This window comes from Callorhinus ursinus, unplaced genomic scaffold, assembly GCF_003265705.2.
Source record: "Callorhinus ursinus isolate GAN/ISIS: 27379988/994484 unplaced genomic scaffold, GSC_fseal_2.0 scaffold4, whole genome shotgun sequence".
In the NCBI taxonomy this organism is placed as follows: domain Eukaryota; kingdom Metazoa; phylum Chordata; class Mammalia; order Carnivora; family Otariidae; genus Callorhinus; species Callorhinus ursinus.
The window spans coordinates 147,497,667-147,514,636 of NW_027397066.1; the positions used below are offsets into that span (position 1 = coordinate 147,497,667).

Here is a 16,970-nt window from a genome sequence, read left to right on the forward strand (position 1 = left end):
TAAGCAACCGACTCTTGGTTTTAGCCCAGGTCGTGATCTCGGGGTCGTGAAATCGAGGCCCACGTTGGGCTCTGAGCTCAGTGTAGAGTCTGCTTGTCCCTCTCCCCTCCACCTCAAATAAATAAATGTAAAATCTTTTTTAAAAAATCCAAAGCAACAAATATCTACCCTTTGGCACCAGCACTTTTTAAAAAATTGTTCCTATTTCAGTGCCTTTACCATTGGATATATGCACACACTATGAATTTGTTCACATTCATTTTTAATATATTTTTTAATTCAGCAATTAGCATGCCCAGATGAGCACGTACATGTGCTTGGAATCATTCAAGGTGCTGGGTTTTTAAATTAAAAAACAGATCTATACGTAACTTCATGGAATGTACAGTCTAAAAGTGCTTATTTACACAAGTCAAAATAGATAGCTTAGTGACAAAGCTATCAGAATTTTCAAGACATGTCTCTACTTAATAAAGTCATTTTCTCATTACTCCTGGGTAATTTACCTCTTTGCCTCTGCTTTTTTATATTCCCCTGCCTTTATTCACTTTCATTTATCAGGGAAGGGCATAAAGTAGTGGAAATTAAATATATTAAATATTTTATATAATAATTGGATTTTAGGATAAAGGTTGGAACCGCAGCCTAAAATCTAACTTGAATATAAATAAAGTTTTAATATTATTGATTAATTTTTTTCCATTCTATCTTTGAATCTTTTTGCTAATCATAAAAATTGTCTGTCCAAGGACAGATAAAAATACCAAGCATTTCATCCAGAACGTTTATCAGAATGAAAGGTCAATGGCGAGATGATGTTGAAGACTCATACATAAATGTTACAGGTGTGTGTAGTGCGTGGCGCCATCACAGAGCAGAAGCCTCCACCATCATCCGTTTCCTTATCTTTCTCCAAACAAATCAGGCAGTTCAGAATGTGTGGCAAGGGCTAGAATATTACAAAACAACATTGGTTCTGACTCTGATCATCTGTCGAGGTAAACTGGAGTCAAAGGAGTGGAAAGTGTCATGGGCAAGGCAGTGCTGTTGGGATGTCAGGCCGCACAGTGATGGCAAACAATAATCCCTCAGAAAAACACTCTTCTCTCAATGTCAGGAGTCTTGGAAAGGAAGGAACACAGAGGCAACCGAGAAATCAGAGTAGTCTTTGTAGCACTGTCTCTTTTCTGTACCTTGCTGTATTAACTGAGCCCTTCCTCATGTCTACTGGCAACCAAAAGCAACCAAGGAGCGCATGGAAGCAAGTGGAAGGGCAGGGGGAGGGGTGCATGGAGACAAGCTCAGATGGAAGAGAGGCCCATCGGGGACACTGGAGGTAGAGGTAGTGGGACAGAACAAGAAAAGTGGACGATCTTACAAGACTGAGATATTTGGAGACTCTGACTCCTGGCAGACCTCTGGGCCTAGTTCCAGGCCTTAATTAGGATTCTGTAACAATTTTTAAGAGAAAATGATTTTCCTAAATATCACTAGTTTTTCCTTTAGTCACTTATACCTGGATCTTATTAAAGTTTCCAGCCATTCTGCTCACTTTATCTTCTAAATACAAATGAGAAACTGAAAGGGTCCATATCACAGCAACTGAGTACTTGAAATAAGGCATTTGAACACAGGGCGCCTGGGTGGCTCAGTCATTAAGCCTCTGCCTTCAGCTCAGGTCATGATCCCAGGGTCCTGGGATCAAGCCCCACATCGGGCTCCCTGCTCGTCAGGGAGCCTGTTCTCCCTCTGCCTCTGCCTGCCACCCCACCTGCTTGTGCTCTCTCTCATTCTCTCTCTGTTAAACAAATAAAATCTTTAAATATATTTATATATATATATGCCTGAATGGGGTGTCAGAGCACATCTCATCTCAGCTAAAGACGATGGGAACAATTCAGTTCATCTGTGGCCAAGCCCAACACTGGACCTCCAATTACTTTCTGCTAATAATAATATCCCTAATACCTAGTGTGTGCTGAGTACAAGCCCAACCACTTTATAGGTGTTACCTCACTCAATCCTACAACCACTCCCATGATGTAGGTACATATTACTATCTGTACCTTCTCAGGTGAGGAATCTGAGGCCTGGAGTGGATGAGTTATTTGCTCAATCTCAAAATTGATGAAAGGGCGGAGCTTCCTCCCTAGGGCCCACACGGTCTCCCGCCCCTAAGGAGCATGCGTAGTTCCCTACCTGATGGAAGGGAAGCCTCCCGCTTCCTTCACCCATGGAAACATCTGCAGAGAAGACCCGCTAGCTGGTACTTCCCTTAGCTTCATTATGCTTCATTGTGGAATAAATTACTGAATTCTGCTTAGCAGAATTGTACATAGAAAATATCATCTGAGCACAAGGTCTTGAACTTAGTAATGCTGGGTTGTCTCTGTAATTGGGAGAGAAGAGTAACAGCTTGTTTGTCCTCACTCTTTCCAAGATCCTAACTTTTCCTTGAAATGGTTTAAGCAATTTGATGCCTAGGGAGGACTTCATTATCTCCAGTTTCAACTCCTTTAGTTCTGCGTGAAAAATAATTTATAATCATGAAATAACAGGAGGGATGAGAAAGTTGATGTAATCGTAAGCTGAAGTTTTACTGAATCTAATAAATTGTCAAACTGGCAGTTGAACCCTATGCCAGAAGCAGAAATGTGTGCAGGGCCTCAGACGAACCATATCGCACCCCCTTGTAGTCACGACAACTCCCATTTATTAAAAAGCCGCCAACCAGAGCGGCCTGCGGTTGTCAAACTTCTGGTATTTTTCCAGATCTAGTGCAACGAAAATCACCCTTTGAGTGCCTAGGTCAATAAATGGCATTCTTTTCTGCTGCACAGAACCTGAAGCGGGTGGCTGAGACCTGGATGGATGAATTCGCCGAGTACATTTACCAGCGGCGCCCAGAATACAGGCACCTCTCCACCGGGGACATCTCCGCCCAGAAGGAGCTGCGCAAACAGCTCAAGTGCAAGGACTTCAAATGGTTCATGGCGGCAGTGGCCTGGGATGTGCCTAAGTACTACCCTCCGGTGGAGCCCCCACCGGCTGCCTGGGGGGAGGTGAGGAGATGCTGCATGGAACCTGCGCTTACCTCAGCGTGTCCTTCTCTCCCGGGCTCGGGTGGCGGGAGGGACTGCCGAAACCTCGGCTCCTCTGCCCTACCGCAAACCTCAGCTCCTCTGCCCTACAGCTAAGTAAGATTAGCTTAAATCATCTCCGATAAATCAATGTCCAACTGTTGATTTTTTAGAAATTGCCAGGGAGAAGCATTCAGCCCTCAGCCTTGAGAGTCCCACCCAGAACCCTTGGCCGCTATTGACTCCCCAAATGGATTTTTTTTAATACACCTGGAAAATATTTTTATTTGAGATTAGTGACATTGCTATAAGAGCTTGCAGAGAATGCAAATAGCTGTCATGCTACCATGTCAATAAGTGTGACCTGATTTCCGAGATAAGAATCCCTCCGCGTCCTCCATGCATAGCCTTATTGCTATTGGTGTATGCAAGGATGAGGTGATGAAGCGGCTTGACTATTTTCTTAGCCGGAGGTGCTATGCAGAATCACGAAGAAAAGCATTTCCATAAATACCCATAGCTGTGGCACACACAGGAGCCACATCGGTTGCTTAAGCACTAACCTTTCCACCTCAGAATGCTTCTTTTTGATTTCACTTCGTGATGTAAAACGGAAAGAACTGAATAGCTCCAGTTTCCAAATTTAAAATATCTATCTTTTGGCATAGAAAGGACTATTGTGCTGGGTGTAATTCCGTTCAATCCCGTTACTATAGCCTTCTCCTCATAGAAAAGCATATGCTAAAGCAAGGACTAAAATTGGATAGGGTGGATTTATCCTAGCAATTGAATCTGCTTTTAGCAGGAGGCTATGAGGGGGAAATTGCAAGCTGGGCGGGATGCTAGCGCTGTCCTCATTCTCAAGGTTTTCAGAAGCCAGGGGGTGACTATAGCGCTTTGTGAGGGAGCCTTTTCATCATTATCCTTGGTCTTGTTGTGTGGGGGAGAACATGCATTAGCCTGGTCGCTGTCTGGTCTGTGGCTTGGCAGAGCTCTGAATACAGGTTGCCCCAGGGCGTGGTGGGGGTGGCCCAGAGTGAGCAGCCTTCTTGGGTGGGCAGTCCCAGCATCCCCTGGAAAATGTTTCGTGTACACTGCTTGTTGTGCCGAGAGGGCCCAAAAAGATATCATTCTCTACCTGTGCCTGGGATACCCAAAGAATGAAGGAGAGAGTCAAGGTCAAGAACATCACTGCATGTTCCATTGCCGAATGTTTTTGAATGTGCTCGTGGTCCTAATACTGGCTGCTCAAGCCAGTTAGGGATCTGATCTGATACTTTGCATCTTGAACATTTCATTAAAGCCTCCCTGGAATATTAGTCATATTCGTCTGCTCCTATTCGTTTTAGCTATCTACCATGGACTTCATTTCTAGCGATGGAAAGGTAAAGTAGACCCCAAGAAGAGTTTTCTTAGTCTAACGTATGGTAGGACACAGGAATTTATTGCTCAATAAGCAGGAGAGTGGCTTTGTAAGGTGTTTTTGGTTCAGGTTATATCTACCACCTATAGTAATTTAAATGCAGTCCTGCCTTAGTGATTCAGAAATATTCTCAAAGACCTCACAGCATCACTGCGTGATCTGTAGCCAGTTAAAATCTCATCAAGCTTTCCTCCATTTTCTGTGGAAACATATATTTTGGTTCCTCCGTGGTTACTACTTCCAGCTGCAACAGGTCACATTTTCCCTTCGAACCTGACTAAACCATAACCTGTATTTATAAAGCTCCTGGCTTGGAAACAGACTCAAAGCTTCTTCCACTGATGTTCTAAAAAAGACACGACTTCCCCCAGAAAAATCAGAATAATCATCTGAAGGCCAGGGAGGCTACATCAGAAGGTTGTTATTCATTACCTTTGACTGCCTTACACATTTACGTGGCTTGCCTGGCCCATGGGAACATTTGCATTCATCATTTCTGGTCTACATGATGAGACATTGAGAAGATCAGATTTTTTTTTTTTTAACATGATGGCAAACTTCTTTCCCCAAAGCTTCAGCACATCAAACAAAAAAAGGTCATATTTAGGTTTTGGGAAAAAAGAAAATGGGGCTACAGTTCAAGGGCTAGTTGCATTCAGTTGCATTTGTTCAGTGAAGGTGTGGTCCACAGAAAGAATAAAAACCTGGAAGATTGGAGGAAGGCAAAAAGAAAGGAAACCAACAAGTGACAAGGGTTTGGACTGGTAAATAGTTTTGAAAAATACCTATTTTCTAAGCAGAGTAGATCCTTGAGAGTAGAAATAGTGCCTGTACATTTAATGCAAGAGGAAAGAGAAGTGTTGAAATGCAGCTTGATCTAAAGGAAATCATGAAAAAGAGAACTATTTCTAACTATCTATGAGGTAATAGCAACCTACTTCTTAACAGTGGATAAAAATGGCTAAATGTGCAGAATATATCTATGGATCATTTTACCTCTGAAAATAGCTCTTTTGAAGTGATCACTCTTATGTTTTTCTTTTCCCTTCGAGGGGCCTTTTTTTAAAATATTTTTTTTTATTTTGGAATAATTTTAAATTTGCAGAAGAGTTGCCAAGGTGGTACCCAAAGTTCACAGTCTTCACCCCAGTTCTTCCAGTGTTAACCTCTGAATGTTTGCCACATTAACCACAGTGCGTTTAAACTAAGTAATTAACATCAGTACGATACTATTAACTAAACTACAGATTTTATCCAGATTTCACCAGTTTTTTTCACTCATGTCCCTTTTCTGTTCCAGGATCCAATCCAGTATATGAGAGGGTTGTTTAATTTCCTATAAGCTTTAAATTAATTGTTACAATGGGCAAAGCTCCTAAATAAACGTAAAAGGTCAATTGCTGTTTTTGTAAGACAGTGAAAAGGGAAATGCAGCCTGTGTGGCTCTTTGAAAGCGGTTCTAGAAAAGAACCACAAACCTCCAGCAACATAAACACAAGAATCTTTTATGGGAGATCTGTGCCAAAAGCAGGGTAACTGGCTGTTTTATGCACTTGTACTTGGGACGGTTCCCACCTGCTGTTCTGTACCAGCCTGATTTTGGGTAAACAAGGAAGTGCTTAGGCAATTTTTGGCCCTGGTCGTTAGAACCCACCTTGTAAAGGGTAAGTTACAGGCCATAAAGAGCCTATAAACTGCTACTCATTTCCCTGACAAGTTCAGCTGGATTATTGCATTTGTCTCCTAACTCATCTCTCTGCTTCTGCCCTCCCTCCCTTCAGCTTATTTTCACTACATTACAGTTATATAATGCATTTATTTATCATGTTTCTCACCTGTGTCCCACACTAGAAAGAAAGAGTCATGACACAGAGATTTTGTTGAATTGTGGAGTTACTAATGCTCTTCAGCAGCTAAAAAAGTGTTTGGCATATAGTACATGTGCCATATATATTCACTGAAGGAATGAATGATGAATGAATGGAAGATTTGGGCTCCCTGTTGTTCCCCTTGTCACTCACTGCTCTGCCCTGAGCCTCCACAGAGCACACTAAGCTCTTACTCCGCTCCACCACACAGGGGAAGAGTCTCCATGCCCTCCCTTATTGGCCATACATCATCTGCCACTTTGGAAAGCTTGGCCAGGAAGAGTTTGAGGTGGGAATCTTAGGTAACCAATCATGATGGACTCTCAGGTCTATGGTCCACATGATAGTCAAGCAAGATATTCAGTATTCTGAATTCAGTATTCAGTCCAAAGAAGAAAGGAAAAATCCAAAAGTGAGAATCCTCTGTTCTGGCAATTTCCAAACTCTCCCTGCCAGCTTCCTACTTAAAGGCAAGAAGAGATTATAGTCACATCTGATAGAGAAGTGCTTTCCAGAGAAAAAGTCACTGCATCCTGCAGGTGGTGGGTACTGGGTGGATCAACCTCTGGTAGTGGGTAGAATGGATGGGGAACAGTGGGTGGCATGGGGCCCAGGGGAAAGAAATAGGATTTTGAGCCATATACTGAGTCAAACATCCCTTTGTGTGATTCAAGTAGAAGCAATGTGCTTTTCCACGCTGCTGTGTTGGATAGGGTAAGAACAAGTTTAAAGTGGAAAACTATTCTTAAACCAGGCACATATGGAGTGCCTTTTTTCTGTGTCGAGATACTAAATGAAAGAAGCTGAATTTCCTATTATTTTTCTCCTTCTTACCCCTTCCCCTCCTTCGAATTCATGAATTTGCTAAAGACATTTATACTATTCCTTTAGAGTCCATAAAGAAGAGTTCTGCAGAATCCCAAACATCATGTGTAAGAGAGAATAAAAGATATAAAATAGACAAATGTGTCTTTCCCGACCAGCGCCAGAGATTCTTTTGAGATGTGTCTGCTTTCTGTCCTCAATGTGCCAATCTTGGCGCATCCGTCTGTCTTCCTGCAGTGGTGCAAAACTTTTTTTAAATCTTTATTTTAAAAAGTTCATCTCAGCGCCGAACTCCTTCGGCTGCTATTTAAATTCCTTCCTCAAGATAATGTCACCAGGAATTGTAGAACCTTCATACAGACGGGCGCCCTCGGTAATTCCAGTTCTCTTCCTCTGCTTCAGCTGCACTTGACTTCTTTTAACTTGCTTTCTTCCTCTTTCTTCTAATGTTCTCATGGTGTACTGGCTTTTTGGATTTCCCCCTATCAGCTTACAGGAAAGGAAGTTTGGTCCTAGGCAGTGTGTTATCTGAAAGACCATCTGAGGATGTGAAGGTGTCTCTTTCAAACCAATTCTGCGTAAATGCTGCCGCTGTATAATGCAGAGGTCAAAGCCAGCACTTGATGCACAATGAGGGAGGCTATCTCGCCTCCCCTTTGGAGAGCTGTGGCCGTTTCCCCCTCCCCCCCAACCCCCCCACCCTCCCCCCAGCAACCCAGTCTTGCAACTGGGAAAGCTGCAAAGAGAGATTGTCCCACCATTCCCTTGGCAACTGGCCCTGCCATTCAACTACTATCTGTCTAAACCAGATTAAATTAAGCAGTCATTCAGAGATGATCTGTCATTCTCTGAGTGTATTAGAGTTGACTTGATCTGTCATTTATTTTCCCAGGCAGAGGCAATGCCGGTACACTATGCTAATTCATCTCTCTGGAGCTCAACAACAAGGTTGAGAAAAATGTAAGAACACATAAAGAATTGCATTATCCTCTCAGATTTTACTGTGTGTTTTCTGAGTTCTCAACAGTGGAGGCAGTTGAAGGCAAACTTAAAGTGTCTCATGATAAAATGGATTTTAGTTCCATATTCCCTGCTGAGTAAATTGGACATCTTAGCGGGGCACCTGGGTGGCTCAGCTGGTTAAGTGGCTGCCTTCGGCTCAGGTCATGATCCCGGGGTTCTGGGATCGAGTCCCACATCGAGGTCCTTCTCAGCGGGGAACCTGCTTCTCCGCCTGCTTGTGCGCACTCTTTCTCTCTCTCTCTGACAAATCAGTAATTAAAATCTTTGAAGAGAAAAAAAAAATTGGACATCTTAGCATCTCAGCAGTGGCAATTTGGCCCAAGTCTAATGGAATCAGAGGTATTTCAGAGCTAACAGATTTTTTTCTTCTCATACAACTATACCAAGCAAAACGTTGTCTTTTCTATTTTTTTCTTCCTTAAAATATATGTATTCATATTGATATATGTTTTACACACATAAATATATACCGTTTGGGGCTCACATGACAGGAGTAAACGAAACTTTAAGTGTATGTTAGGCAATCATTAATTCATCTTAGTTAATTTCCAATGACGATTGGTACTTTTCTAATTCCAAGAGCGACATCAAATTAATAGAATTTGAGGCTCACTGAGTTATCATAGCAGGATTTCCAATCCAGGCCTCAGGAATTGGCATAACTAGAAAAAATTCAATATCATCTCTCCAGTCATGGGCAAAGGCAGACCTCCAACCCACCCATTCTTTAACCAAGTGCACAGCTGGCTTAGAGCTAAGAGTGGTCTCTGCAGGAGCAACAGGTCTCAGCTTGCCTTAAAAATCCAATGACCATCCACAGGCCGGTGGGGAGCAAGAATGAGCACCGCAAAAAATGGGGAAGATTCTTGGGGTCTTGGAATAAAAGTGGGAAAATACTGGAGGTCAACTAAGTGATCCAGACTGATGCCAGAATGCATTCTGGAGCTCGGAATTTGGTTTTTTTCATTTGCAGACAGGCAGTAGTTAAGAACAAGAGCCAATATTCTCCCAAGTGTCCTGACAATGTAATGTTAGCAGTAGATCTTGGCTGGCCCTGTCCCAAACTCTGAGAAGTACCACACTGCTTAAAGGTAAGTAGTTCCTTACATTCACAATATTTTTAGTAGCCGAAATGGCATCAGTCAGTCTTAGATTTTGTGAGCAACCTATCTTTGTTTGGGTAGTCGCAAGATAAGTGCTCCTGTGCTTTCCTCCTGCCTCCGTAGCCAAATACTTTCTCCACGTTTTTTTTTCACAATTATCTCTTTACATTTTTTGATCTACTTGAGTTATCCTTCGTCCTGTTAATTTTGAGATTCAGGAATTGACCAGCTTAGATTTCCAAAATCTGTTTTTGTCTAATCAACAACCCCGTAATATTTGGCTAAACCACCTCTCACCTCAGATTTTTTCCCTTTTCGCTGTGATGTGCGTAACTTTTTCTGTTGAGCCTCTCTTGCCCATGATGCATATTTGTTGATCAATTTCTGGGTAAGATGGCCTATTCTTTAGGCCTGTTAGGGAGAGAGACTAACATAAAAAGGTAATTTCAGAAGGAGCTTAACTTTCCAACTCAATCCCTAAAACGGGAAGGACAAGTCAGTTTTTTCCAGTCTTGTTTTAGACCCAAGTCATCCAGAACTAATTACACATACCCAGGCTTTTGCCTATGCTTTTTTGCCAGAATTGCCTACAGGTTTGCAGGGCTAGGTATTAGCTACTAAGTAATTTGTGTTCATTTGTGGATATGTGAGAAAATTCTCTTTCTCTCCCCCCGCGCTCTCTTCCTCTCCCTCCCCAGTTCTCTCTCTAGTTCCCTTGCTTTTTTTTTTTTTTTCCTCCGTTTCTCTCTCTCTCTCTCTCTTTCTCCTGGAGAAGCTTACTAAAGTACTTAGGGGTGAAATGACAGGATGTGTGGGATTTTCTTTAAAATTATCCAGCAAAAAAAAAGTCTATTGGGAAGTGAATAGATGAACAAGCATGGCAAAATGCCGATGATTTTCAAGAATCGGGTGCATAGAAATCTTCATCATAAAGAGTATTTTCGAACGCGTTGCTTTGGAAGGTATGTGGGAACATAACAACAGGGAAAGAGAGAGCAGAAGCATGCATTTTGGTGATGTTGTAGGTATAGCTATTACATAAAAATATGTAAAATGTAAAAATAAAAAACAGCATTTTTATTTTACTTGTACCCTAGAGCTAAAATCATTATTTAGAAACACATCCTCATAGCCTATCATGTTTTGAATGGCATAATGCCTCAATAATATAATATTTTACTCAAATTTTATACTTAGAATATTTATTAGCTCTTTCTTAGAGCCAGTGTGGAATAACATGAGACAAAATGCTGTATAAAATATGAGCAGATGGCACCATTTTGTCTGCCAGAATACCTCTCTCTCTCTCTCTCTCTTTTTCTCTCTGCTTTCTCTCTCTCATTTCTAAAGGTTAAAGCCCTTGTTAATTGTCTAGAGAGCTTTCTTCTTTCTCAACAGCAAAATAAAATGAACTGTTGAAATCGTACTATGATTAGTAAAATTTATAGAATGGTTTATGTTTTCAAAATGCTTACTCAAATTGGTTTAATTCTCCAAATGTACAGGAAACATATAGTCCAATTATTCATTTAACTGGATAGCAATAGAGTCCACACTGGTATTTTTTTTAAAAAGAGAATGGAAAAGAGACACCATTAAACCACGGTCATAAGAGATGCTAGTTACCACAGCCAAAATTGCTATGTAGCAATCTGGGTTAAAAAAAAATTAGTTCAATTCCTGGCATAAAGAAATAATCCTATTTAGAGGAAGTAAAATAGCCAAGGATGATAGAACTTAAAAGTCTTAAGACACAGAAGCCACAGAACTGCAAATGTTAAGCAGGTGTCTAAGGCAGAGCTTCTCAAATGTACAAAGCATGCCCTGAGGGAGTGCTCAGCCTGAGCCCAGGAGCACCGGGAGCCAAGGGGAAACTCCTGCCTATCTTCCCAAGAGCGTCGTCTTTACTTAAAGGTTAATAGGAAGATAACAATGAAATGAAATGGGTGTGTTACAGAGTAGAATGTACAATATACAACATTTTTTAAAAACAGAGTACTTCAAGAAAACGTACTTTAACCCAAGATTGTTGACCTCCCAGATACACATTCTCTCATTATCAGCCTGGTCTGTGTGGAAAGGTTTAAGAGGCACCAGCCTGAGGAAAGGCCTGGGTGAATGAAACTGACACCACTCTTTGAAGATCCAGAAACTGACTCTTTTTTGGTGCTCACAATGATCAGATCCCCAGAGACTGACTCCCTCCAGCCAAAATGCACAGGGGCTGAGAACAATACCAGGATGTCCACTATTAATTGTCCATGAAAACTACCACTGTCACAAAGCTCAGAAATCCACCGGTGAATAAAACCAGTACTTTGGGCCTCAGAATGCTATGCATGCGCCCAGTGTTCATTGAGAATCCCTCTATTGACTCTGCATGATAAATCACTGTCCAGGGGAACAGAAAAATGTAAAATCCATATTGTCAGCACATTCTCTCCAGGTAAGCAGACTATGTGGGAGTCAGAAATTTGTTTGATGAACATGCAATCACAACAAAGACAAAGAGACTATTTAAGGGCATCCGGGATGCCAGAGGGCTTGGTTTGCCAGAAAGAATAACACTTGAAGTCTGTTGGCTACGAACTTCCACCTTCAGCTCCATCCTAAGGACAAGCCCACCATTGAGACTGGGAATTTTACCCATACGTAGGTGGTTACTCTGGGCAGCATTTGGATGGCATGTCCCACACTCATTTCTTAGTCGCCCTTTCTGTCCTTCCATTACTGACAACCCCTTCTATTCAACACATCTTTTTTTTTTTTTATGCTGCTCCATGGAGTGGGTCATTGTAGAGTTTTGCTGCCCAACCTGTCTCCTTCTGGTGACTTTACATAGCTGTCATCTGACCTGTCAACTATTCATTCTTATTCACCTTTTCTCATTCAGCAAATATTAATGGACCAGGCACTGTACTTGTCACAAAAGATGAACGGTGAGTACATGAGACATAGTTTTTGTTCTCATGTGGCTTAGGGACTAAGGAGCTATAATAAGAGCAAGCTGCTTTCATTATTTTGAAGAAGAGACACCTCACTCACAACATACCTACAAAATCCTAGAGTTCTTGAAAGCCTCTTCCATGGCACAACGACTTCTGATGACAAGCCCATGTCTCCACAACCATAACACGGCAGGCCATGGTGTTCTTCTATACTCCCAGGGACTAGCCTGTGCATCTCCCAAAAAGAGGAAATCTACAGTTCCTCCCCTTATATTAATAGGCTACCTGATGTAAGTGCATAAAAAGGAGAATATAAGATGCCACATTGCAACGACATCCAAATTAAAATTTAAGAAAATGAATAAAGTACTCAATTCCACAGACTCAAGCTGAGCTCATTCTGCTGCACAAAGGCCTGATGGGCAATGTTGAGGCAAGCACAAGGTCAAATAGGAAATGATGGTTGTTCTCAGTGCCTTATAGGTTAGCACATGTCCTTAGTTCTTCTGAATTCCCAGACACCTCTGTTCAAATCCCAGCTCCAATATTTACTGGATATGTCAGAATCAGGAAAGTTTTTTAATCTCTGTTTGCTCAGTAGTAGAATGAGAGTGATAGTCCCTACATTATAGAGTTTGTTGAGGATTCCCTGTCATGATTCATGTAAAGCTCTTACCTTAATGTCTGGCACATGGCAAGTAACCAACAGAAGTCACCTGTTCGTACAGCAGGGTCCTAAGAGTGGTGGTAGGAGTACCAGCAGTAACTTGCACATTTAAATCAACAGCTAAGAGTAAATGGAGTTGTTGTTGTTGTTGTTAACTGGCTCCGGACATCTCAAAGCCAGATGAAGGCAGAATTACCCAAAGACATAATTCTGTGTCTGCTATAGTTATTGATAATTAGAATTTAAAATACTTCATATCAAGGGGCACCTGGGAGTCTCAGTCGGTTAGTTGGCTGACTCTTGATTTAGGCTCAGGTCATGATTTCAGGGTCATGGGATGGAGCCCGGCATGGGGCTCCTTTCTCAGTGGGGAGTCTGCTTGAGGATTCTCTCTCCCTCTCTTTATGCCCCTAACCCTGCTTGGGTGAGCATTCTCTCTCTCTCTCTCTCTCTAAAGTAAATAAATAAATCTTTAAAAAATAAAGAAATAAAGTACTCCATATCAAAAAGAGAAACTACATTTAATTCCCTTTCATGACAAAGTGAAAGGGATCAAATATTCTTTCCAGAAGAAAATTGTTCTTGCCTTCTCTAAGAGATTCGATTTTCCAGAAAATGTTTTGCATAGAAGATAAAAATTAAATAAAACAAGGAAAATGAATATGAAAAAAAGATTTTTTTTTCAATAGTGTCATACTCAATCATGACATTCTGAGTGAGCAGTTTGGTCAGGGAGGGGGGTGATGAAGAGTTCAAGTTCTTATGTATGTTGCCTATACCCAGTTACAGTAAGCAGAGGAAGGCAAAGGGATCCTATCTTTCAAGTACTCCTTTCTTTCTTCTATCTCTACCTCCCCCAAATGAATTATAAAATTGCTTGCGAATTTAAAAGCAGATTTGCCTCTTCCAGCTTATTAAATACTCTCTCATTTTAAAAACCCTTTGAGCTGCCCTGCTTGGTTACAGAACACTGGTGACGCAGCTGGAAAGCTTAGCTATGACTCCTTGAGGGGCAGGTTAAGAAAACAATCTTGGTTAATTTCTAAGGATGATAGTATGGGTTGGAAGGGAGTTAATCTCAGATAAAGCAGGATTAGAGAGGGTGAAATAAAAATAAAAATGCTTACCACTTGCAACTATCTACAGCTGGTCTTAGTGTCTTCCCTGTAACTGGAAATAATCCCAGTCCTTTGGGGGAATTTCCAGACAGTTCTCTCTCCTAAGACAATTATGCACCATCACAGAGGAACAGATAATTATATATATATATATATATATATATATATATATAATATTTAAAAATCATATATATGCTTATATATATTTGTAACTTTTCCCTTATGTGTAAAATTGGTGTCAAATACCTCACTGGGGTGAGATACAACAATTCTCAAATACACTGAGAAAATTGTATACACTCGGAGGCCTCTTGAGCACAAGTGTTTTCTAACACCCACCCCAAAGCAAGAAAATAGGTCCTCCTTATATTACTTGCCACTCTCCCACAGCTTGGCTTCCTCTCTCTTATGGATTTACAGCAAACTGCTCCAATCAGCTTCAAATAAGCACTGCATTTTTTTATTATAGTAAAATATACATTTGCCTTTTTAACCATTTTTAAGTGTACAATTTAGTGGCATTGGGTACATTCACATTGTTGTGTAACCATCACCACCACCCCTTTTCAGAACTTTTTCATTATCCCACCTGAAACTCAGTTCCCATTAAGGAACTCCCCATTCCCCTCTCCCCACAGCCCCAAGTAACCTCTATTCTACTTCCTGTCTCTATGGATTTGACTGTTTTAGGTGCCTCATATATGTAGAATCATACGATGTTTGTCCTTTAAGAGCTGGCTTATTTCACTTAGCCTAATGTCCTCAAGGTTCATCTATGCAGTAGCCTGTGTCAGATTTTCATCCCTTTTAAGGCTGAATAATATTCCACTGTATGTATATATCACATTTTATTTATCCATTTATCTGTTAATGGACACTTAGGTTGTTTCCACATTTTGGCTATTGTGAATAATATTGCTATGAACATGGGTGTATAAATATCTACTCAAATCTTTGCTGTCAATTATTTTGTGTATATTCTCAAAAGTGGAATTGCTAGAGCATATGGTAATCCTATGTTTTAATTTTTTGAGGAGCCAACTGTTTTCTATAGCAGTTGTACCATTTTATATTCCCACCAGCAATGCACAAGTATTCTAATTTATTCCACACCTTTACCAAGACTTGCTGTTTTCTGGTTTGGCTCTGTTTTGTTTATAATAATTCTAATGGGTGTGAAGGGTTATCTCAATGTGGTTTCGATTTGCATTTCCCTAAACAATTAGTGATGGTGAACATCATTCCATGTGCTACGGGTCATTGTGTATCTTCTTTGGAGATAATTCAGGTCTTTGACCCATTTTTGAATTGGATTGTTTGCTTTTTTGTTGTTGGCTTTTAGGAATTCTCTATGTAGTCTGTGTATTAATCCCTTATGAGATAGATGATTTGCAAATACTTTCTCCCATTATGCATCTTTATACTCTGTTAATAGTGTCTTCTGATACACTCAAGTTTTTAGTTTTGATGAGGTCTAATTTATCTATTTTTTTCTATTGTTACCTTCACTTTTGGTGTCATATCCAAGAATCATTGCAAAATCCAAAGCTGAGAAGCTTTTCTATGGTTTCTTCTAAGACTTGTATTGTTTCAGCTTTTACACTGAGGTCTCAGATCTATTTTGAGTTAATTTTTGTAAATGGTTAAGGTAAGGTCTAACTTCATTTTTTTGCATGCGGTTATCCAGTTTTCCCAAAACCATTTGTTGAAGACTCCTTTCCCCCACTGAATGATCTTGCACCTTTGTGAGGAATCATTTAGCCATATACAGTGGTGTTTTTTCCTGGGCTCTTCATTCTATTCCACCAGTCTATATCCCAATACCAACTGTTTTGTTTATTGTAGCATTATTCCTGGGCTCTTCATTCTATTTCACCGGTCTATAGCCCAATACCAACTGTTTTGTTTATTGTAGCATTATAGTAAGTTTTAAAATTAGGAAGTGTAAGTCTTCTAATTTTGTTCTTCTTTTTCAAGATTGTGTCGACTACTTAAGGCCTCTTGAGACTTCATGTTAATTTAAGGATTGATTTTTTTTATTTTTGCAAAATACATCAATGAGATGTTGATAGGAATTGCAGAATCTGTAGGTCATATTAGTTAATATTGATATCCTAACAATATTGTTTTCCAATCTATGAACATGGGAGAGCTTTCCATTTATTTATGTCTTTTTAAATTTCTTTCAGCATGCATAACATTTTGGCCAAATATTTCCACAAGAGCATTGCCCTTCTGCGCAGCTACAGCTTAGTAGGCTTCTCAGGCTCCCCTGAGCCCTCTTTCTTCTGTTCCATCTCTGTGCACCATCTCCATGGGGTATCTCACCCCAGAATGCAGAGAAGGAAACTTGAGATCAATACTATGCTCCTGATGTGATATTTGGCTCTATGGTCCTAGCCTCACCTCTGTTTCTTTATGTAAGTCAGTTTCATAGTTCTACGAGAACTGAGACTTCTCCTGAACTGAGCCCTTACCTCTCAGCCAGTGGCCAGTCAGACCATGGTCTCATTGCAACTCTGACTGAGAGGAGGGCAAAAGGAGACATTGAAGTCTACAGCTAGTAATTGTGGGGCTTTCTTGAAGCCCTAACATAAGAGTTGGAATCCTAGGTCTACCACTGACTTATTGTAACATATCAGTTCCTTGTGTAGCAAACTGAGTGATGGCCCACAAAAAGATATGCCCCATTTTAATTCCCAGAGCCTATGAATGTGATTTTTTTTTGGAAAAAGTCTTTGCAGTGAAATTAAGTTAAGGATCTTAAGATGAGATCATCCTGAACTATCTAGGTGGACCTTAAATCCAATGACAAGTGTCCTTATAACAGACACACAGAGAAGCAACACATAGAGGAGAAGGCCATGTGAGAACAGTGGCAGACAATGGAGTGAGTAACCACAAGCCAAGGAATG

The 16,970-nt window shown here is 40.7% G+C and overlaps 1 protein-coding gene across 1 annotated transcript in view; it reads left to right on the forward strand.

Moving 5' to 3' along the window:
* GALNTL6 (polypeptide N-acetylgalactosaminyltransferase like 6) overlaps window positions 1–16,970 on the forward strand; it is a 1,233,119-nt gene that overhangs the window by 1,178,191 nt on the left and 37,958 nt on the right. Inside the window, exon 10 of the mRNA XM_025874463.2 lies at window positions 2,841–3,062. Coding sequence (XP_025730248.1) covers window positions 2,841–3,062 — 222 coding nt within the window. The remainder of the gene's footprint in view (window positions 1–2,840; window positions 3,063–16,970) is intronic.